The 23,766-nt window shown below is 47.9% G+C and overlaps 1 protein-coding gene across 1 annotated transcript in view; it reads right to left on the reverse strand.

Moving 5' to 3' along the window:
* Nucleotides 1–1,781: 1,781 nt before the first annotated feature.
* BRINP2 (BMP/retinoic acid inducible neural specific 2) overlaps nt 1,782–23,766 on the reverse strand; it is a 51,884-nt gene continuing 29,899 nt past the window's right edge. Inside the window, exons 2-7 of the mRNA XM_024758805.1 lie at nt 23,220–23,410; nt 21,897–22,105; nt 9,952–10,057; nt 7,149–7,385; nt 4,482–4,704; nt 1,782–2,898 (exon numbers count right to left, since the gene is read on the reverse strand). Coding sequence (XP_024614573.1) covers nt 1,782–2,898; nt 4,482–4,704; nt 7,149–7,385; nt 9,952–10,057; nt 21,897–22,105; nt 23,220–23,410 — 2,083 coding nt within the window. The remainder of the gene's footprint in view (nt 2,899–4,481; nt 4,705–7,148; nt 7,386–9,951; nt 10,058–21,896; nt 22,106–23,219; nt 23,411–23,766) is intronic.

Below are 23,766 nucleotides of genomic sequence, written 5' to 3' on the forward strand. Positions count from 1 at the left end.
ATCCTTTCTGTCTCCCAGTTCATTTTGTACCAACCAAGATGTACCACAGGTAAGGAATGAGGTACTTAGTATTTACATGGTGACTTTCGCCTGAATAAAATGGGGGTTGTCATGCCTACACATTGTACTTGGATCATGTGGAGAACAGACAGAGAATTGGTTCTCCAAAAGATCTGCTATAAAATGCTTCTCATACCACCTGGGGGAGGCACTAAGGGAGAATGATGCATTGTTCCGTGTGGCTTATGTCAAACCTGACTTTTAGGCTGGGAAAGTAGTAATCAGACAGAATGGAGAAAACCAAGGCCATGTCTGCATGGTTCCCAATTTCCTCAAAGGCAATCCCAGACCATAAGATGCAGAAGATGAAAAATTCTCCTGATGTCCACAGCAGTGCAGGCAAAGAGAAACCCCTGTTAGCAGGCGTTTGCCCTAGGCACAGAGGCTACAGTTCTCCTGGAAAGCAAGAACTTCTCTACTACTCTCCTGATAGTGGCCTATCCTGGTTGTCAGACCTGTGTTAGCCCTCACACCCGGGAAAAAAGGAGGTGGGCAAGCCAGGTAACTCTCTGGAAAGAGTTTCGCCTCACTCCATTCTTTATTTAATGTCAATTTCTCTCTCTCTCTCTCCCTCTCTCTCTCTCCCTCTCCCTCCCTCCCTCCTTCCCTCTCTCTCTCTCTCTCACACACACACACACACACACGCACACACATTCAAGCCAGACATGCATGCACTTGTGTGTACACAGATCAACCAGCCTCCTACATAGCAATATCCTCCATCCATGGACACCCAATTTTTAAAAATCCAGGCAGCCCAGGGAACTATACTCTTTTTTTCCCCTCTCTTTTCTCTCTCATTTTTTCCCCTAAAAAACAGCCTTTTTAAAACATATATATATTAAACCAGGCAAGTTTTTACTCATACGTTCATGTGGCTGGAGCAGATTGACAAGAAAAACAATCACAAAATAAATATTTTTTGTTTTTTTTGTTTTTTAAAAAGAACATTTCCCTATACATTGTCTCTTAACTTGACAGAGCTGCTTTCTTGGACAGAACAGATGCTGTTGGGAGAGGAGCTCTGGCTGGACCACAAGGGGAACGTGGAGCCAGCCAGGCCCTGACACTGGGGAGGCCAAGGAAGCAAGGGGGCCGAGGGAGAGGGAGGGCAGCAGGGCTGCCTGGCTGCCCTGAGTGGTCCTCCGTGGGTGTCGCTTCCTGTTTCCCCAAGGGAGCTGGCCTGAGGAACGGTCTGTGTCTGGAGGGCTCAGAGGAGGCAGCGAACGAAAAGTAAGAACCACTGTGGGGAATCATGAAACAACGCCATTTAAGAAATCTGGCTAAAAAGAATACAAAAGTGACTCCACAGCGGGGGAGGCGGTGCTGCCACCTCTCCCATTGTTGTTCCCTCTTGCTTTCCTGAATGCTAAGAATCACTTTTAAGAATGTGTGAGTTGCACAGCTGGGCTGGTTCCTTTGCTGAAGCTCTCCCTGGCTCCCTCTCCTTCAACTGCATTCATGAGAAAGCACCGGCTTCACAGATACAAGGCTGCTGAGTGCTCGCCTCCCCTTGTGAGTGTGCGCGCGTGTGCACACGCGTGGTGAGTGTGTGCAGCGGCTGTTTCCTTCTCTCCTGCCTGCTTCAGTTCAAGCCCCGAGTCCCATCTGCTGGGTGCAGTCTTAAGGGAACACCCCGTTGGCACTAAGGTGAGGGCTTAGATCTTTGCACCCCGGATTCATGGATCCCCTCCCTGCCCGGCACTGGAGTGGGTCCCCCATTAGCTACAGAGTTTGCCTGTCTCATACTCCACAGGGTTTGGCAGCTTGGAGTTGAAAGCCCTCAGAGACGACTGGATCCTGCCCACCTCATTGTTGGCCAGTTTGAGCCGATGCCGGAGCAAGCAGGAGAAAAGGTCAAGCCGCACCTTGCCAGGTGGGGAAAGCTGGTTGACCCGGTCCCTAAGTTCGATGAGCTGCAAGAGGGCAGAGTCCTGGGAACCTTGAGTATACGGGTAGTCTAACTGGAGAATTAAGTCCCGGATGGCATCCGGGTCAAAGGGCAGGCTGTAGCCAAAGACCTGCAACGTGTTGATTTTCATGTAGCCCAAGTTCTTGGAGGGATCGGTCATCTCCAGAGGCTCGTAGTAGATCGTCTCATTGGAGCTGTCGTCCAGGGACTTGATTCGGCTCCGTAGGTAAACATGGACTGTCTCAAAGAAGGTCTTCCACCTGTTGCCCAAAGTAATAGTCCAGTTTTGGCACTGGGCAGCAGCATCCACATTAGTCCTTTCCCAGTCTGGGAAATTGCCCTCGTTCACGGGCATGAACCAGCTCTCAGAGTGGCTGCCCCCAAAGGGGTTGACGTAGATGGCCATGACAGGCTCCAGGGTGCTGTTCTTGGTGAGGCAGATCTGCAGGGACAGGGCCAGCATCACGTGCACCAGCCCGGGCTTGTACTTGTTGCTCTTCAGGGTGAGCAGCATGCGTTTCCTCCAGGAAGGGTCGAACCAGCTGCCCAGGCGCATGTCATTGCTGATGAAGATGGAGTGCACCTCGATGCGGCTGTCCCACTTCTGCAGCAGGTACTTCAGCTCCAGGTCCTGCAGGTCTGTCTCCAGCCCCAGAAAGTTCTCCAGCGACTCGGCCACCTCGGGGCGGCACAAGCCCTGGGCGAGCACGTAGCCTGGGTTGCAGCTCCCACAGCGTGTGCTGTTGTCTGGGGCACAGTGGGCACAGGCGGGCCCTTCGCCCAAGGCACAAGGGATGGGGCCCTGGCAGGAGGACTGGTCGTAGGGGCAGGTGCAGCTGTGGCTCTGTTCCAGGAAGGTGCCAGGGAAGGTGCTCTCTCCACAGTAGAGGAAGGACTGGATACGGTTCCACCAGTAGGACAAAGACCTTTGGGAGGGGGGATAAAAATGAAGCAAGAGTCATAGGAAGCCACACACTGCTGCTTCCCTGAGAGTGGCAGGAGATTTGACTAATAGGCGATAAGGAAGATAAAAGCCCCAGGTTCTCTGAATGACAGAAACCCTACTTTACCACTTTGGGATAACCAAACAAGTTACTTCCTCCCTCCAAAGTACCACCTCATTCCCTTATTCAAAAGCCTACAGAAGATCTGCAGTGCCTTTCGTACCCAATCTAGTTTTCAGCCTCTTAAATAAGATCTTCCAACAACTGGCTCTCCAAACTTTCCAATGTCATGCCAACCTCTTTCCCCCTTCACAGTCTCTGTCCTTTCTAGAAACCTCCCACCAAGGATAGGACTTTTCTATGGCTGGCTCCCTCTTAAGGTTTAGACTTCAGCTCTTATGATACCTCCTCAAAGAGGTCTTCAGCTATTCCCCTGTCCAAAGCACCGCCCAGTCCCTCTCTGTCACATCACCCTGCTTTGATGTGATTCACAGCAATGTTCATTATAAAGGTGGATTGTTTATTTATTGTTGACCTGTTCAGAGATGGCTTCCCTGCATATGCCGTGAAAGCAGGGACCCTGCATTAGTCCCCAATATATTCTCAGAAACTAGGATTGTTCCTGGTGCCTGGTAAGCATTTCCTAACTATGTGTTGGGGAAAAAAAAAAAAAAAAAAATGAACCTTTCTCAAATGCCCTTGCTGGTCTGTCCTCTCACTCATATGTCCCTCGTTACCTGTGCCTCAGTTAGAAGTGCACCCCTGGGTTGCCGTGAGGGCAGCGCCCCCTCCTGGAATGCTCTGGCTCACACATACCATCCCACTTCCATTTCCTCCCACACAATCTGGCCAAGAGGTCCTTCTCCTGGGTGGCTTTTCTCTCTGACCTTTACTATTATTAGACCATGCCTTTGATTTACGGTCCACGAACATGCTTTTAAGTGGCTGCCACATAATAATTTTATAATTTTGATGTTCCTGTATATTTATTATATCTTCTCAATTAACAAATATCCCTCACTGCTTAATACTAGGACATGCGAGGTGGACTTAATAAAGGCTTGTTGGATGCACGTGTGAATGAGCGGATGGATGCATGAGGGCCTGTGACAATCCAGCCCCACTCTGTTCCCGAGGGCACAGGCCCTCAGCTCGCTTCCCTCCTATGACTCAGAGCAGAGTCACTTGTTGGAAACAATCTATTGTGTGTGTTTCTCATCGTACGCAATTGGTCTAAAAGCTTTAACTCCACCCTTTTCTTTCCTGAAAGACTTACTAAAATAGAAATGAGTGAGAATTAGAGTATTATTAGAATAACATTCGAATCGACTATAATTTACATAAAAGTAAAATTAGCCTCTCTGTTTTTTTTTTTCTCTCTCTCTCTCGCTTCAGATACAACTCATAACTGAGAATGACACGCAGGTATGTCAAGATAATAGGAGACTCTAACAGGCCGTGTGTGCGTCAGCATTCCCAGCTCTGCTGTGTTGGACAGGGGTCCTCCCCGGCCTCAGCGGCTGTCATGGGTGACGTGCTCTGGCTCGGGCATCTGGGGTGCTCACCTCTCCTTGGGCAGGCGGAAGCGGGGCTGCCGGTGGCAACGCTTGCAGAGGTTGAAGAGCCGGCGGACGATCCGATGGGTCTTCTTGAACAGCACTTTCAAGCTGGCTCCCAGCTGCTGGTAGCGGTGCTGGAGGCTGGTGTCCATGGCCCAGAACTGGGAGATGGCTGTGGAGTTCAGGAACCTGTCGTCCGGCAGCCGCTTCAGCAGGGCCTGGAATTCCTCTGCGGGTAAGAACACGAGAGCTGAGCTGAGGGGCACCTGGATGGGTGCCCATCAGGAGGACCTCCCCCCTCACCCCAGACCCAGCCCGCCCTTCAGTCACTGTATGAGAAAGGAGGCTTCACATCCACCCTCCCGGGCCCTTTTATTTCTTTCTTTTCGAACAGCCTTATTCAGAGATGATTGACATACCTTAAGATATGGATTCTTTCCCATCCTTCCTGTTTCTAATATGCTTCTGAATTTCAAAACACATCTCTGTCACCACCCACGGGGCCAGTGACCTTGGGATGCATCTCTCGTGCCCTTTATACCGCCTTATAATTCATGCACAGTCTTCTTCAATCACACCACCGCACCCTTAGGGAAGGTGTGAGGCACTCATGAAGGTGAGGGCGGACGAGACTGGCAAATGCAGACACAGAAGAGGGAGCACCCCGCTCAGAAGTCTTCTTAGAAGCCTTTCAGGCCCTGAGACCAGCCTCTTCCCTCCATGTCCTTCTCTCTGACTCTAGGACACCTTTCCTCTCTTTTGAGATTTACCTCTTGGCCAGACACCCATTCTTTCTTGAAACTAACCCGGAAGCAATGTGCTTTCTGGTTCTTAGCTCCTTCCGCAAGTCTGAGTCCTCCTCAGAGCTTCCTGGGCACAATGTGTTTTCTGAATTCACGCTCGGATCTCTGTCTATGGACCTGCTTTTACTTGGAACCTGCAGCCATCACGTCTCCTGATGGGGGTCTGGACAGTCCTCCTTCACTGACTGGCAGTAATCCATAGTGCTGAAAGCCCAAAGTCCTTTCCCACATACTCGAGCATTACCTAACACATCCCACCACCATTGGTCCAATGCAGCTGGGGGGTTGGAATATGATACTCTCCTTTAGCAACTGAATGCCTTGTTTAAGACCTGAGATGGCAATGCCCGGGGCCTCAGCTCATTCTGATTCCTCAGGTCCCTGGTTCTTCATCCCCCACCCAGATGACTGGAAAAACCACACCTAGTAATGACATTAACATCTAGTAGTGTGTGCATAGTTCTTTTTATGAAACACTTAGGTATACAAAACAGCACAGAGAATAACAAGATAAACTCCCATGTGCCCACCACCTAGAGTTTGCCATTTCGCCATATTGAATTCAGATTTTTTTTAAAAGAAATATGGCAAAGCAAATATACTTGAAGGCCCTAAACTTCCCCCTCCATCTTTATCTAGATGTAACTACTCTCTTGAATGTTTTATTACTATCATATATTTTTTAACTTTTTCTAAAAATATATCCATAAAAATATTAAGTATTGGCTAGTATGTTTTAAACATCAAATAAATAGTACTAAATATGTATTATATTTAATATGTTATTACAGTATTACATATAAATGTTATTTAAATACAAATATGTATATATAATACATAACCTTTTTCATTTGCTTTGTTTTATCCAGTATTGTTTTTTTGAGATATATCCATATAACTATTATTCATTTAATATTGAAATCTATGAGTATATCATGCAGAGTTCTTTATACTTTATCTACATTGCTCCATATGAGCCATCCATCCACCTATTATTATCATTTTCCCCCATTTACAGACGAAGAAATGGAGGCACTGAGGAGCTTCAGGGCTAAACCAAAGTTAGTGATACAAAGGATCAGTAATAGAGTGTGTTAGGTCTGTCCAAGATGTTATAACAAAATACCACAGACTGGGTGGCTTATAAACAACAGAAATGTATTTTCAGAGGCCGGAAGTCCAGGATCAGGAGGCTGCTGGCAGGTTCTGATGAAGGCCCTCTTCTGGGGCCAAAATTCTTGCTGGGTCCTCACATGTTGGAAGAGGTAAGGGATCTCTCTGGGGCCTCTTTTATATGAGCACTGATCCCATTCATGAGGGCTCGGCCCTTATGACCTAATCAAATCCCAAAGTCCCCACCTCCTAAGACCATCACCTTGGGCATCAGATTTTCCACATATGAATTTGTGGGGATGCAAACATTCAAGCCATAACACAGAATAAGAATCTTAGTCTCAAGGTGACATTGATATCAGTTATACCTGCAATAAGCAATCACCAGCATGTACTAGGTGCCTCCTAGAAACATGCCGTGTGCCTCATTCATTCAACAAATATTCACTGTGCACCTTATGTGCAGGCACTGTGGAATCTGTGGCAAACAAGACAGACAAGGCCTATGGCCTCAATTATATTTACCTTAGCTTATTAAGTCCTTGAAACGCATCACTTTGGTAGGTATTAGGTCTGTTTGCATATACAAAAAAAGAAAATGAGTTCAGACTTGGGGTGGTCATATAACCTGCTGGAGGTCACCCAGCCAGTTAAGTGGCTGAGCCAGGAGCCAAGCTGAGCGCCCCAGGTTCTTATCCCGTACCTCTCAGCCACCTCCCATTGACAGGGAGGAAATCTGGGCTGACTGACTGCTCACCTGACTCCTCAAACTGCTGGCTGTGAGTCGCCCAGGAGTCCTGGATCTGCAGCAGGCTGTCCTCCATGGCCTGGATGTCAGCGTCAGGACAGTTGCATTCTGGGAAGGTGGGGCTGCACTTGCACCAGCAGTCATTCTCCTTGCAGATGAGCTCGCCCTCAGAGCTGCACGTGATGTAGCTGAGCGCAGCGGTCACGAAGCGCTCCCGCAGGTACTCGGGCAGTAGCACCTGCAGGCCTGAGGAAAGGACGAGTCGGGGAACTGCCGGGCAGGGCCAGGGAGTACTCGGTTTCCCACACCCAAGGCTGCAGGATCCCCAGCTGCGGTTCTGCTGACTTGTGCATCCTGGGCCCAAGAATGGCCACCCCAGGCCCCGATCCTGCTGAGCTGGTTGGGACACAGGGTTATTGCTGTCCCAGTGACAGATGGGGCACGTCAAAGCTCAAGGCTTAGTCAAACCCCTCACATCAGCCAAATTGAGAGCGTGCATATCATATGAACGGGCTTATTGGCTACATGTCAGCATTTCTAGGATGGAAACGGGAAGAAGTTTCAGATAAAGGAAGAGCTTATAGCCCTCGTGGGGGAAGAATCAAGGCTTGATGGGCTTTTTTGCTCTGCCTCCAATTGCCATCCTGTTTCTAGCTTCTCTGAGATGAGAGGCAGGCCCCCTAGGATACTTCTGAATGCTGACTCTCCTGGGCCTCCCACCTTAGCCCCGATGACCAAGGAGGCTGTCCTGCTTAGGAGGTAGGGACAAGGTGTTGTGGGTACACAGTGGCCAGGCACTACAGCAAGCACTTTCCATATACAACTACAAGCAACACTGTGGTCATACTGAGGCTCTTATAATGAGGAAATCCCAGCCCAGTGACCATGGTGACCTGCCCAAGTCACAGTGCTGGGAAAGTCAGCTTGGTGTCAGACCCTGTCCTTGTCCCATTGGGTCATACTGCATAACTGGGACTGGCTGCCTATCTCAGGGTTTAACCCTTAACGCGATGTGAAAGCAAGATGGCGATGGATGCCCCAAGTTCAGTTGAGCCTGGACAGATATGAATGTCTCTCAGCTCTCTTTTCTAATTAGCTGCCTCTGGTCTTGAATATAACCCACTAAATTGCCCCAAGCTTCAGTTTTCCTACCCATCTGTGGTGGATATTGGTTCACCAGCAGCAGAATAGACTCCTAGTTGGCTTCAAGCCACACAGGGCGGCTGTTGGAAGCATATCCAGAGGTGAATGAAGGACGGGCATGCCTTTGGTTGCAGCCCAGCCCGGTTCGAGGTCAGACCTGCAGGAGGCTCTCCCAGCAGGGACACTGGGAGAAACTATGCCAGGAGAGGGAGGGACGTGAGGACTTCTGGACGGGATGAGCTCCCCTTTCATCAGATGTCTGCCAGCTCTTTATTGTCACACCCTTGACCTTGTCCTTGGCAGGAAATCAGCCCAAAGTATGTAACCCAGTCTCGGCAGACCTCAAAATATAACTTAGAATTGCAGCCGTGGTAGATGTTTGTTGTTCTTGTTTGTGATCTACCTCCTGTTCTGAACTGCTGCTAAACCTTCCTTTCTTGACGATGTGCCCACAGTGGCACTTGAGCAGCCCTCCCCATGCATGCTGTCCACATACGCTTGCTTTCAACACTCAGCCCTCTCCAAGTCCTTTCCTTTCACCTCCCCCATTAGCTCCCTCCTCCTCCTAACATTTCCTATTGCTACAAAATAAGTGCCCTGAGCAATGTCTGCATGAGTGATGGGCTATAAAATTAAATAGCATAAACTATTCCAAATGAACCACCAGACACTCTGAACTTCACTCATCACTAATTTCCAGACACAAACCCAGCCCATCCAGGGACCTAAGAGAAGAGGGATGCTAATTGCATTGGGCGGCTTTAAATACAGGAGTCTTTTCCTCCTTTTTGTACGCTTCTTGATGCCTAAAGCATTGAGGGCTTACGTCTGGCTCAGGTTGCCTGGAATTTGTAATCATAGATCCTGGGTGACGGCTATTGATTTTATAATACCAAGACAATAATATCCTAAACAGAGTCCAACTCAGGCCTTAAGAAGAATGAACTTTTCCCATTGCCAAACAGCTCTGTCTGAATCAGTTTGCATGGCTCTGCCCCCAGGATGCTTGGGGGACAGACAGCAGGAGCTGAGTGCCTCCCCTTATCTCCCAGCCTCCAGACCTAGGGTCGTTCCCCTTCCTTTCGCTTTTCTGTTTCTGCCTGTTCTGTCCCCAGTTAAGGCTCCTATTCTTCTCAAACTCTTCTCCTGGCTTTGATCTCCCATTGAAGACTGCAGACTAGTAACAGAAAGCAGGGAACCCTCTCAGGGTAACCAATGGTCCCACAGTTTGTGTAGCTCTTAGTCAAGCTAGAGACGGTACCCCATAACCACTCTGCAAAGGCCAGCTATTCCCCAGTGTGTACTGAGGATAAAGCAGAGGGTTCTTTGGACAACAAAGGAGATCGCCAACGAGATCAAGGTGTGTGATGATGGATGTGCTGTTGCAGTAGGATAGTGACAGAGGTCTTGGGAAGGATGGGAGGTGGGAGGATTTGGGTGTCCAGTGGTTTGAGCAATGGTCGAGGTGTAAAGTGAACCATGTCAGAAGTTTTCTCAAAAGAATGATGGAAAGTTGTTAAATACAAGTTCCGGAACTAGTGGTAGTTCTTGTCTTCAGAAGGGTTTGGCCAAAGGGGGCAGGCAGGACTTTTTCCTTTTGGTGATCTAAGTTGTTGTTGTTGTTTTTTACCATGTATGGAAAGTGTAAAAACGCCACAGGGCACCTTACCGAGTAACTGCACTTTGTTCTCCGGACTCTGTACCAGGACAGAGCTGACCGAGTCCAGGTTGTCGTAGTTGCTGCAGCCCAGGGGACCGGTCCTGGTCTCCGTGACCTAGAGAAGGAAGGGCAGGGGGTGGGTTTATATAACAAGCTGAGACCTTCCCTCTGCACTTCCCTTTTCCGGTCAGCCAATCTCAGGCTCTATGTCCTGTCCTGGACCAGCCCAAGGAAAGGCAAGTATCTCCCTACCCCAGGAGCATAAAGCCACTTTCTCCCTTGTTCTAAGACAGGGAGTATCAGTGTGTATAGGGCTGGCAGCAGGAGTTGTACATAATTGGAAGCCTTTTAGAGGGAGCCAGAGGGAATTTGAGTCTGGGAAGAGGAAACTCAATATAGGCAGTGGAAGCTGGAACCTTTGTGTTGGAGTTCCCCCTTCTCCTCCCCCAGAGGAAGAAAGGAGGGCAGACGAGGATGCTGTCAGCCCGCTGGCGAGCCCAGCTGCATCCACTTGATGTGATGCCCACAGGCTTTAGGGATCCCAAAGATGAAAAGCACTAGAGAAATGTGAGTTATGAGTATTATTATTAATATTAAACATTTAAATCCCACCTCGGCACTGAGACGTCCTTAGAGAAAATCAGCCATGGGCTTACTGCATATTTTAATAAGCATATTAAATATACATAAACTCTTATAGCTATGTAATATTCCAAAACACTGCAGTCATTTTAAAATATTATAAAGTTGGCCTATCGGTTTTTCCCTGATGTTTAAAGTATAAGATGAAAAATGGGGAGCTTTAAATGCACTGAAATAATTATGTAATAAGAATGATGGGGACCTGAGGCCCTTTCTTCTCAGGATCTCCAGAGGCTTTGCCAAAAATCAATCAACCAATCAACGAGTATTTATTGGGCAGCCACTGTTCAATTCCCTACCATTTAGCAAACATTCATAGAGTGCCTTTCTCGGAGTTCTTCAAGGAAATTGGCCCTGAGACCTCTGACCTTCTCTCCTAGCTCCAGGCACCTCGGCTCCGCAACAAGCACACAACTTGCAGTTTTCCATCCTTTTCTGTGAGTATTTAGTTAAAGCTTGGGTCCTCCACACACTAAAGGCTCCACAGAGGTAAGCTCGTAGTTATTTTGCTCACGAGGTTGTCAACAGCACTCAACAGGGTGCCTGGCACATAGCAGGTACTCAATAAATTAGAGAATGTATGAGTAATCTGTTCCAGGCTTCGGGGGGTGGAGAGATGTGCACAAAGGTGTACAAGTTATGTAGCGTGTCCTCCAGGAGGTTACAACCTGTGGGGGAGGCAGGTACCTATCCAACTGACTGATACGCATCCACATCGAGCAGGTGCAAAGTGCCATGAGGAACCCTGAGGAAACCACAGCTCTAAACAAGGGAAGGAGTTTCAGAGGGGACACCAAATGAGTTGGTCTTTAAAGATGAGTAGAAAGTGGACAAGAAGAGAAGGGAGGGAAAGTACTCTGAGGAAAAGAAGGGGCAGCATCCCTGGTGGTCCAGTGGTTAGGACTCTGGGTTTTCACTGCTGAGAGGCCGGGTTCAATCCCTGGTTGGGGAAAACTAAAACCAGGGATTGAACGGCACGGCCAAAAAAAAAAAAGAAGGGGCAGCATGATCTACAATCCATGGGCTGGAAAGTGTGTAGTGTAATTGTCTGCCGTCCTACTAGTTACCGTGGTGAATACCAAAGTGTAAGTGACGTGTTTAAAGAGAATTTAGTATACTTGGTCTTAAAAAATACACATGGAAGAGAGTAATTAAGTGAGAGATGGTATGACACAGACTAATACAGTAAAGAGAGAGATGGGAGAGAGCCTTGTAGCTTAAAGCAGTCTGAGAAGGCTTCATGGAGAAGGTGACCCATAAATTGGTCTTGAAGGATGAGGAGGGATGCGAGGGAAGGGGGGATTTGGGAGAAAAAGAGGTAACTGCAGACCAAGACCAAGGGGAAGCAGTAGACACAGTGCATGAGAGGCAGCAAGACCCAGCATGCATCGGGGACGGGATCAAGGCCATGACAGAGGCAGGAAACCTCTGCACAGTTTCCAAGTTCATCCTCCAAGTTCATGCCATTTAACCTTCCCACTAACTCTGAGACAAATCCCACTCCTAGCACTCTTCAAAGAAGGAAACCAAGGTTCTGGGAGTTACAGTACCCAAGACCACAGAGCTGCTGAGTAGCTGAAACAGGGCTTTGACTTTTTAGTCCTCAGACTCCAGTTCAAAGCCCCGGGCCTCCTGTGAGGGCACGTCAAAGGGCTGCAGAAAATTAAAATGAGGTAAACCCATTTAGATAATATCACCCTAAAAAACAAGTGTAAACAGACCAGTTCATCCAAAGTATTTCAGTGATCTGCCCTCTCTTCAGAATGTGAACATGGGATAAGACAAATTGTATACACTTTAGATATTATTATCCCATATTACAGATGAGGAAACCAAGGCCAGATAGGTTAAATGATGTCTTCAAGGTCACACAGCTAGTAACCTGCAGGGCTACGATTCATTCATTTATTCTTTCACTCATTTATTCCTCTATTACATATTCAAGGAGAATCCAAAACTCACAGTGAGTAAGACACAGCCACGACCATAAGGAGTTTACAGACAAGGAAACATGTTTCTATAATCCTGGTGTTCCACGTGAGCCTACCTCCCTCCACAGGCGGGCACTTGGTGATGAATAATGTCTCTGTATTGAGTGAGTTGGTGAGTGGCTAGTTGTCAAACTGCAGTGGGAAGGCAGAGTCAGGCTTATGTCAAGGTAAAGTCTTCTTTATCCACGTGGTGCAAAAATTCCTATAAGAAGAGCTATGGCCAAGGACTAGCCCAGCTATTCTGGGGAACTCTGCCTCTCTCGGAATGGGATGGGCTGAAGGGCAGAGTGGGATGCTGAGTGTGGCATTTGGGAGATTTGCCTGTCCCCACCTCCAGGTAAGCTGGCCACCATGCTGTCCTGAGTTCTGCCCTGGCTTTTCTATCCACCCACTCCTGAGTTGAACACTCACCAGCAACAGGTGAGAAAGCTACACAGCTTATGCAGAAGTAGGACGACCCCCAAGGGGGCAAATATAGCACAGCCACTTTCCTCCCCTTTATCCTACCACTATGCCTACCTATCTACCACCAACCCATCTGCTTCCCAACCCCCGCCCCCGCCACCACCATCTTGTTCAATATTCTGGGGCCGGCTCTGATGCGATTTTCTGACCTTTACTTTGCTATTTCCAAAGGTCAGTTCTACAAGAGGATAATCAATTAGGTAAGTCATTGAAAGGGTGTGAGTAGCTCCACTTTGTTAATTGTGGCACAAGGACAGGAATGAAGAAGAGACAAAGACCATGACCCCCCTGATCATTTCCTGTTAGAGGAAATGACTCAAGCCAGAGCGCCACGAGTGAGGAAGGCTCACTCAGGTTTTACTAGATCCCAAAGTCATTGCTCTTTCCCCTGCTCCTCTGCTCTGAGCCACCTCTGCCTTCCCTAGAGAAGCAAGGAGGTGGGAAGGAGAAGGGGAGCTGGAGAGGGTCCTCTTGCAGACATTGCCTGAGCACTGACTTGATAAGCGGGATGAGCTGAGGACCCCTCCCCCCGAGTGATGAAAGCCCCAGAGTCCCTGGCAGGTTGGAGTGGAGAACCCCGTGCCTCTCCCTGCAGAAGAGGCAGACAGCTTTGGCGGGTTATAAAGAGGGCCCCCAGAGGTAATGGAAAGTGCAGCTCACTCAGGCGCAAGCATTCAAAGAGCGCCTCAGATAAGCTTTCAGGAGAAAATAATTGTGTGCTAATTGGCCTGTTGATAGAGACAGTCCTGCCTTCAGAAAGCCCTGATGGAACTCAGGAGAAAATAATTGTGTGCTAATTGGCCTGTTGATAGAGACAGTCCTGCCTTCAGAAAGCCCTGATGGATCTCAGGTTCATTAGCACATCCAATTTTCCATAAATGCCAGATTGTGCAAACCCTCGTTCCAGTGAGCCTGTTCTCCTCCCCCTGCCCTTAACTCCCTGGCTGCTCTTGTCCTACCTAGGGGGGCACCTGCGAAGCTAAGCTCGAGTGAAATGGGCTTCTAATTGTGAGCGATAGGGCTGGCCAGGAGAGCACCGCTAGAGTGTGTGTGTGATTCAAAGAGCTGCAAATTGAATCCCAGGCTGCTACAGGGAGAAATTTAGACAAGTCACTTTAAGAATGCTTGTGAGAACCGCTCCTCTTGCCATCCTGCAATCCACGTGAACTTTTATGTGGGCTCTTTTCGGGCAGCTCATGAGCATCTCAAACCCTCCTCACTAAGTCCTTCCTCAGCCTTCAATTAACTAGAGGGTGAGCTACAACTAGGAAATAGGCCCCTCCCTTCCTTCAGGGCTCTGATCCCTTCCTGGGAATTATGGACAGGATGAATATGTATTCAGCCCTTTACAGTTTTCAAAGTGTTTTCACGAGAACTGTATCATTTGGTGTCACCCCCCCATCCTACGGTAGAGTAAGGGGTGATATTTACAACATGTCCTTCACAATGTGTATCAGCAGGTAGGACGTCACTCATCAGGAGAGGTGCCAGCCAAAGCAGGGTTCTGAGGGTCTCCAGAGTTCCATTAGTCCTTTGGTTACTATTAGGGGAGATCCTGGGGTTCCAGGGGAGGGATAAAGGTGGTTAGGGTGGCACACAGCAGATTGGGTAAAGATGATTTACCAGCCTGTACGGAAGCGTTTTAATATTTTAATAACTGATGTGGTCATATCAGCTGAATATAAGCCCTGGGTACAGGTGAGTAAAACAGTCGGTAAGTCCATTTCGTCATCGAGTTCAATAACTAACTTCCCAAGGTCATAGGAACAGTAAGTATCGAGGCTGAAACCCAATCCCCGGTCTTCTCACTTGAGTAAGTTCGTCTCCCACTAAACCAGGTAACCTGCCTTCCGCTATCAGTCAGGCATTTTATTGAGTGTCTCACCACACACCTGACACTGTGAAGGGACCTGGAACTACATGCATGTGAAAAGAGCCCTGCTGTTGTGTGTGGGCAGGTGGAGATGGGCATGGAAACAGCTGCCGTCTAATGTGACAAATCCTGCAACAGAGGTGTGTACTGACCAGAGTAAACCTTGCAACAGAGAGGGATGTTCAGTGGGGTCTCGGGCATGTGTTGGATAAACAAAAGGGGGCAGGGTGCCTCTTTCTCCACATTAGTGAAAAGAAGTTGCTAACAAAGGGTAGAAAGTAAGAGCACCTTTGCTTAGAGAAACAAGCAACAGGAAGATATGCTCGAGGGTCTTTCCTTCACCAAGGCTGAGCAAATGGGCAGAGCCCCTCGCCTCCACCTCACCTCCATCCAGAGCAACGACCACACTGGAAGCCAGCTCAAGCCCTGCGAAGGCATGTTCAGGAGAGGGAAGTAGGTGGCAGGGGCTGCAGAACCAGCAGAGGCGTGTGAGTTCACAAGGGTGTGCTGCAGGGGGACCTTGCTGTCTGGATCTGCTGTGTGTTAAGGCAAAGAGATGGCCTCCTGTGGAACACCATTACTATCAGGACACAGTGGTCAGGTCAGCCCTATCAAGGGGGCAGCGCCGTGGCACAGCATGCCAACACCTCCCTTTGCTCCTTAGTCTAGGGGTGTGTCCTTGGACAGGTCACTAAGCTATGTGGAGATGAGCAGAGCGGGGAGAAGACACTAAATGCCTTGTTTTTTTTTCATGGTTCTCTGAATTGCAACCCATGGGGAGAACCCACGGTGTTCCCAAACAGAAACAGCTACAGGTCAAGCAGCTCAGTGGAAGCTGAATAATCATCTCTCATTCCACGTGGGACTGAGGAGTTCCAAGAAGAAGCTTCCGAGGATGGTGGCCCTTCTCTGGAGGAGATGGGCAGTGGCTCTAGTTCTAGAACGTGCATCTCCAGGCACTATAACAGACGTGGGTTCGAGTGCCTGCCCACCTCTCACGCTATCACCCACAGTCCTTGCTAAAGAAGTGAATCCCGTGAGCCATGGTTGAGATTATGTAACCCCCTCTCTTTGTTTTGGCCTAAGATGAGTCCTGAGCCAGATTCTTTCTCTGGGGAATTTAGAACTGTGATACTGAGAGAAAAAAGAAATTTAAGAGTTGATTATGGACACTTACAAACTTCGGAATAAATAATTATCAAGCACCTACTATGTAGCAGGAACTGAGGATACTACAATGAACAAGAGAAGAGTCCCTGTCCTGAGTGCACTGGCTGAGAGACAAAACAGAAGATTACGTTCAGCCAGGGCCAGAGTCAGCTTCAGAGCAAGACAAAGCTAAAGGTGGGCTGAAGCCACTGGAGTACAGAAAGTCTAGAATAAACAGAGGAAAGAACAAGAGATGCAGGAAAATGAAGCAGGCAGAGATGAAAAAGTAGAGGCGTGTTCCAACAAGAAACAGAGTAACCTGGGAGTGTTACTGTCCTTTTACCACACCTATGTGTCTGGATTGGATCTAGTGTCTTGTTCTTAGAGACCTATGGTATCCTTCACCAGAGTTCTCTTAACAAATCATCTTGATACTGCATCCACCTTGTTTCTTTCAACTTAACATGCTTATGGGCACTTGCACACACACTGAGAAGAGCCCAACCCATGTGAAAAGTGGGGTCAGTGACTCATTCATTCACTCAGCAAACCTTTACTCATTATCCATAATGTGGCAAGCTCTGTACTCTCACTAGGAACCAAAGATGCCTGAGACCCGGTCCCTCCCATAAGAATCTCATAGTTTCAGAGGCTCTCATGTTAGCTAGCAATCAGTTCAAATGATAATCCCTATAAGGGAGGCATGTGTTTGAAACACTGAAGAGGAACATTTAACTACCTTGGGAGTCAGGAAAGGCTTCACGAAAGAGTTACCTTTTTGAGCCAAGCGAAGAAGGGTTAGGAAAAGCCACTCAGGTGAACAGACGAGGATTGTAAGCAAAAAAGACAGCAGGTACCAGGAAGGGAGACACAAGAGCATGGCATATTTGAACAAAGACTAGGAGGTAGATAGGACTGGCTTACATGGTATAAATGGGAAGTGAAGGGTTGAGGGGGGAAACAAGAGTTGAGAAGAGTGTAAAAGGAGCATTTGGAGCTGAAACTAAAAAGACAACAGGGACAGTAGGTCTTCAATTGCCTTCCCATTTTGTTGAGAAGAGGAATTATCCCTTTTCAAGGTCCGTTTGTGCTGTGGCTCACGTCCTCTATACATTTTCTAATTTGAACTTCCCAGAAATCCTTCACGTTAGAAATTATTCTGATCGTTCAACAATTTTAGAAGGAGCAAATGGGGGCTCAGAGAAGTTTGGTAACTTGATCAAAGCCTCGCCATGAGCAGTGGCAGAGCTCAGACTCGCGGGTTCTTTCCAGTGCCTCACACTGCCGCCCTGGATGGGAGGCGGTGGTTTGGGCTCTGTCCCATGTAGTCAGAAACCACTGAAGGATTTTAAGCAGGGGAATGATACGATATGACGATGTGCACTCATGCGAGCAGCATAGATCGTGAATCAGGGAGAAGAGATGAGAATGCTGATGGGAAGACCAGTTATGTGAGAACATCAGGTAAGCGTGATGAGGTTGTGAGTTACAGGAATGGCCGTGGGCATGACGAGGAGGCAAAGGGTAAGCTGAAGAGAACATGCAAGGGAGTGTTTATAGTGATGGACCAAGAGATCTAAGTTGGGCAAAAAGACAATAAGGCCATGGAGGGATGAGAGAAAGTGAAAAATTGGTCAGGTCAAAGGATAGGAAGGGACATTAATGGGACCATAGAGTTACTGACCCAGGCCTACCTTTCACGAATGGATAAGACCAATTCTTCTCCAACCTTGACACAGTCCACTAGAGGACTGAAGGGTGAGAGGGCTTCCACAGAGTTCTGTCTTCTTGGTAAAACCCACTCTGTGCTACTACAGTTCTTTTTTCATCATTTTAAGCTGCCTAAGATACCAGCCTCCCAAATGTACCCTAGCCCGTCTGAACTTCCATCTTCCTCCTCTCTCAGACTCTCACTCCAGACACTGGCCGTCCCCCAATCTGACCCCTTTTCTTCACTTAACCTCCATCATGCTCTCTGGATCTCATGATCACTCCTCAGCAAGAACATCTATAACCTCAATCTCTTCTCAAGAGTCCGCTTCACCTTTTCCTTCTAAGCACAACCTAGCAGCTCTGGAGGATGTGGTTTCCCCTGCAGTCCTCTCTAGCAGTGGCTGTCTGCCTTCCCACACCTCACACTGGCATGAAGTGAGCTGGGTCTTCCACTGTGATGTCCTGAACACTGGTCCTCCTTCCTCTCTAAACATGAGGACTATCACCCACTACTCCTCTGTGTTGCCATCTATTTTTGTCACTCCCCCTCCCTCATTGAGGATTTTCAGTGTTTAGCTTGCTCACCACCCTCTTTCTTACCACCACCCAGGTCTGTATCATTCCTGCTGACGTCAGCATCCATATAGGTGATCCTTTAATACCCAGCCTCCCAGTCCCCTGGCCTCCTCACCTCCTTATCTTGTCCTCTATCCAACCCCATCTTAGGCTCCCACGCCCATGGCCGTGCCCCAGAACCTGACCCTCTGTAATAGCAATATAGCAATATAGCATTACACACTTGTACCTCCTCTACTCTCTTCCCTGTAACAAGTCATCAAATCTACTTACTCCCAATCTTTTGACCTGGCCAACTTTTCACTTTCTATCATCCTATAATGGTCTCAGATCCCTTGATCCACCACTGTAATCACTCCTTTCTATATACTCTCAACTCCCTTGCCTATTTTTTCTTTCATCTTCTACACACACACACACACACACACACACACACACACATCCCTTGGTTAAATCCAACTCTCCATCTCTCCCATGCCTGTCTGAACAAGACGTGCTGAATGTAGCTGATAAAACTCACAACGCCGCTGACAGGCCTCATGTTGTAATTATAACCATGAGTCTCAAATGAGTCCTTGGTGCCACCCAACAATCCAGTCCATTTATCTGGTCATCTAGTCAGTTGATGACCTTAACTCTGAATGACCATTTCATACATTCTTTTCTCAACAATTCCTTCTTTCATTTAGCCGTGGACTTTGCTTGTTTCATCAAGGAAATGGAATAAATCAGAAGAGAACATCCGCATCGTCCCATTGCCACATGTGCCTTCCCGCTGCATGTGTGAGCTGTGTGCTCTGTACAGCCTCTGCCTCCAAAGCATGAAGTGTTCATGGTCCTGTGTGAGACCTGCTGCTCCACTTGTACCTGGAATAGCAACCTCTCTCACCACCTCGATTGCTTCTGCAATTATCTCCTGTCTCTCTGCACCATCACTTTCCCCCTCTCTACTGAGTCATTTTAATCAACATACCAATATGCTGGAATATCTCCCATTTTAAAAACAAAAACACAAGCTCCCTTGATCCCCCATCAGTCTCCAGCTATCACATTTTTTCTATTAGCCTTTACAGCAAGACCTTTAAAGAACTGTCTCTACTATTCTGATTCCTCACTTTGTTCTCTCTTGAACCTTCTCCACTCAGCCTTTTATACCCTTCACGCCACTGAAGCTACTCCTATCTAGGTTACCAGTTACCTCCATGATGCCAAGCTGAAGGTCAGTTCTCAATCTGACTGCTCAACAGTTGCCTGCTCCTTCTTTTGTGAGTCACTTTCTTCACATGGCTTTGTGATCCAGCTTTGGTTCTCTTCATACCTTTATGCTCTGTCTCAGCCTCCTTTGTTGAATCCTCCTCGTTTGGCCCATTTCTGAAAACTGATGTGCTTCACAACTCAAAGCCCTGGGGCCACTTGATTAGCTGCATTCAGTCCTTGAGTGATCTCATCTCCTCCTTTCCCAAAGTTTTAAATACCAACTACACATGTGGATATATTTGTAAGCCAAACTTATATCTCCAATCATGACATTTCTCTTTAAATCCTGGTGTTGATAACCAACTGCCTCTTAGATATCTTTAGTTAGACATCTAATAGGAATGTCAAATACGATATGTCTAAAACTGAACCCTTGATTTATTTCTTTCAGATCTGCATCTCCCCCTAGTGTTATCCTCAGTTAATGAAATCACTGTTCATCAGGTTGCTCAGGCCAAAAATCTCACGGTTAATCTTGACTCCTTTCTTCCAATTTCTTAGCTAACGCTCAGTAGGCTCTACCATCAAAACCTGAACCTGTGAATTTCTCACTACCTGTATAGCACCAGCTTTGTCCAAGCCACCACTGTTTCTCACCTTGACAGTGAGAAGGACTGCACTGGTCTCCAGGATCCCTCTTTCTCCTCTCTTCCCTGATCGGTAATACCCTCATGATCCAGGCCCTGCGACCACTGTAGCCTCATCTGCCACCTTACCTCTCTTTTGACTCCTTCCAGCTACACTACCGGTGCTCCTGGATCATACCAAGCACACTCCCACTTCAGGGCAGTTGCCCTCACTCCCCGCTCTGTCTAGAATGCACTCACTCAAGATATACATGTGACTCACTCCCTTGCTTCATTCAGATCTCTGTCTGGTCTTCCCTAAAGTAGTACCATGTCCCCATCACCCTCTAGCTCCTTCCCTGACTTCATGTCTTTATACCATTAAGCCCACCTGACACTGTTCATGTATTTAATTATGTCTCCACCGCTAGAATTTCAGCTTCGCGAGGGCAGGGACTTCGTATGTTTTGTTCACTCTTGGATTCTCAGTATCCAGAACAGTCCCTGACACATACAGGTGTTCAGTAAGGTTGGGATTGGCACACTACTATATGTAAAACAAATAATCAACGAGGACCTACTGTATAGCACAGGGAACTATACTCAGTACTCTGTAATAAACTGTATGGGAAAAGAATCTGAAAAGGAATAGATATGTGAATATGTATAACTTTGCTGCACACCTGAAACTAACACAATGTTGTGAATCAACTATACTCCAATATAAAATAAAATTAAAAATTTTAAATACTTATTGAACAAATGAGTGAAAGAATGATAAAACTTCCTTGTGAGTCTTGGATGGGATGAAAGCAGGATGTAAGACAAGACTGAGCTCTCCTCAGCGCCCTAACTTTATATTTAGAAGTAGAATATCCAGTGTTCTCAAGTATCTTCACTAGTCTTCCCTCAAACAACATGAACTGTCCTAGAAATCTTCTAGTTGTCAGTAGAGAACATGGGATGAAAGTTATAGTTATTCAAGTTACAGTAACTCTTGAGCTTTTTCAAACATACATGAAATCATATCACCCCTCTGCTTGTCTTCTACTGCACTTTCTCACAGCCATGTGACCTGGCTCCAGCCTACCTCTGAATTCCACCTTGTACCAGCATCTTTCTTGTTCATCTCACTGCAGTCACAGCAGTCTTCTCTGTGTTTCACCAAGGCACCATGCTGGTTCCTGCCTCAGGGCCTTAGCACTTACTGTTCCCCCTGCCTGAACACCCTTCCCTCGGATCTACACACAGCTGACTTCTAAGGATTCAGATCTCAGCCTCGAAGTCTAAACCCAAAGTGCCCTCCCTCGACCAATCTGGCTAATACTCACTGTTCCCCTCTCTCAGCTCAGGAAATCTGTACCTACGACTCGGTCTTTTCCTTATATCATTATCTGGAATTACTGGGCTGATTTTTTTACTTGTTTATTATCTTCATCCCCCACCAGAATGTAACCTCTGGAGAGCAGAGCCCTTGTCTACCTTTCACCACAGTCCCTCGGCTGGAGCCTGCCTTAGGGTAGAAGCCACGTGACTATTTGCCGCAGAAGGAAGACACAGACCATGTTTTAGGGCTGGTTTAGGGTTGTGCCCACATCAGAAAGCTGCTTTCCCACTTCCATCAGTCAGGCCTGGCTCACTTGGAGCCAGTTAACACCCAGGCCTCCCTCTGCTTTCTCTGCCTGTCTGCCCTCCCTCCCCCAGGACCTCTCAGGCCCTTACCTTGATGGCCCCTGTGGCTATCTGGATATGGTGCAGCCGTCGCAGGGTGCTCTCTCTGTCGATGAAGTAGGAGGCTGCCAGCTGGTGCAGGATCTCCAGGGACACAGCAGAGCTGTTCCCACCGCCCCCGACTATAGGGGCAATTCCTGCCACCTCTGACTTTCGGCTCAGTTTCCGCTTGTCCACAAAAATGGTCAGGGACTCTTCTCCTACAGCAAACAACACGAGTGCACCGGTGAGGCCTTCAGCTCCCTAATCCCCTACCAATAAGAATGTGAAAACCTTCGCCAGGGGAGACCGAGCTAAGAGGGAGCCCACGGCCCCTGCTGACTGCTGACGGACTCTTCTCATCCCTACCACGTTCAGAACAATGTCATCAGGCTGCGACACAGGATAAGGGCCCCACTGCCTGGGAGGCCCTTCGCCTCCTCCCTACTTCTGTCATCTCCCAAAGCTCATCCCCCGCCCCTCCAGCTTATCCAGTTAACATCCTCTATTGATCTCTGTCTCAGGCAATCTACCTCCATGGGGAAGATAAAATTCTCCGTCTCAAGTTGTTGATAAGAAGTCACCGTGGCTATTTCTGCTCCCTAACAAAGGGCAAAAGCCTTGAAGCTCAACCTCCCTTTTCCCCATCAAACACTCAGCGCCTACCACATGCCGGCAGCTGGCCTGAACCCTTGGAGAGTTCCTTTTGTCCATCAGACAGTGAGCTAAATGTTATAATAAATCCTGCTTTCTCCTTGCCAGGGCAGAGAGAATGCTGCCTATTCCCAGCTCTCAATTCTGCGCTGGGTCCTAGCCATAGGTTGCGCCATCCCCTAGCCATAGGTCCCCTTCCACCTTTGCCTCCATCCAGCCCAAAGTCATTCTAATTGGTTTGGCTGGTTACCAATCTCTATAGAGTGGAAGCAGAGAGGTCAGGGACTCAGTGGACATTTACTTCTTTGCCTATGGGTCTCACTATTGTAGCCACAGCCAATATTAAGGTATGGAGAAACCTCGGGGTTAGATGGCTCAGTCAAAAGAAAAGTGGGAGCACCCACTTCTGGCAAGTGCTTAGTAGGAGTCTGTCTGTCCCCCAACCTCCTTACCCCACATCCCGTCCCCAGGAGGATGCTTATAAGCAATGTTCTGGGGTGAATTTGGATGTCAAGAGATTACACTGTTGACAAATGCACCAGAAAGAAAACGTTTCCCGGTCAATAACAGGCCAGGAAGAATAAAAGACCCAGGAAGAGTACTGAAGCTATAGTCAATGGGTCTTAAAGCTATTTTCGATGAGCTGGCAACCAATGAGTGTAGGATCGTGGTATTGCTTACCTCCAAGGGTGGCAGAAAGTAAGAAGTGAGTGCCGTACTTTTTGATCAGGTTTTCGGTGACCTGTTGCAGGTTGGGTCTCCTTCCGAGGAGGCGGATGTTCCGGATAAACTCTGGGGCAAGAGGCAATGGCAAACTAAAGAAGTCCTTCCTTTCTAGAGCCAGGCTGTTCACTTTCCAACGTGCAAACTCCCTGGAGGAAAAGTCGAGGGACAAGGAAAAGCTCACTGTATTTTGGAACAAGAGGCATAAAATCGGAAGCAGGTAATGTTCTTCCTCCACTTGCACCCCCTCATCTCCTGTCAGCATACATCTCTGCAGATGGAGGGACCACTGCCTGAAAGAGGCCCTCTGGTCTCTGATTCCCAGTTGGTAAGAAAGCCCTACCTCAGCTGATCTCCATTAGTACATGCTCCCATTGGAGAGTGGCTTATTCACCTGAAGGCAGTCATGGTAGTAGTATAATGGGGAAAAACAAACAATGAAAATATTGGAAGTGGTTTGCTGGAATAAGATCTAGTCACAACTGCAACTCAGTGGATGAGTCAC

Source organism: Neophocaena asiaeorientalis, unplaced genomic scaffold, assembly GCF_003031525.2.
Source record: "Neophocaena asiaeorientalis asiaeorientalis breed wild unplaced genomic scaffold, Neophocaena_asiaeorientalis_V1.1 scaffold182, whole genome shotgun sequence".
In the NCBI taxonomy this organism is placed as follows: domain Eukaryota; kingdom Metazoa; phylum Chordata; class Mammalia; order Artiodactyla; family Phocoenidae; genus Neophocaena; species Neophocaena asiaeorientalis.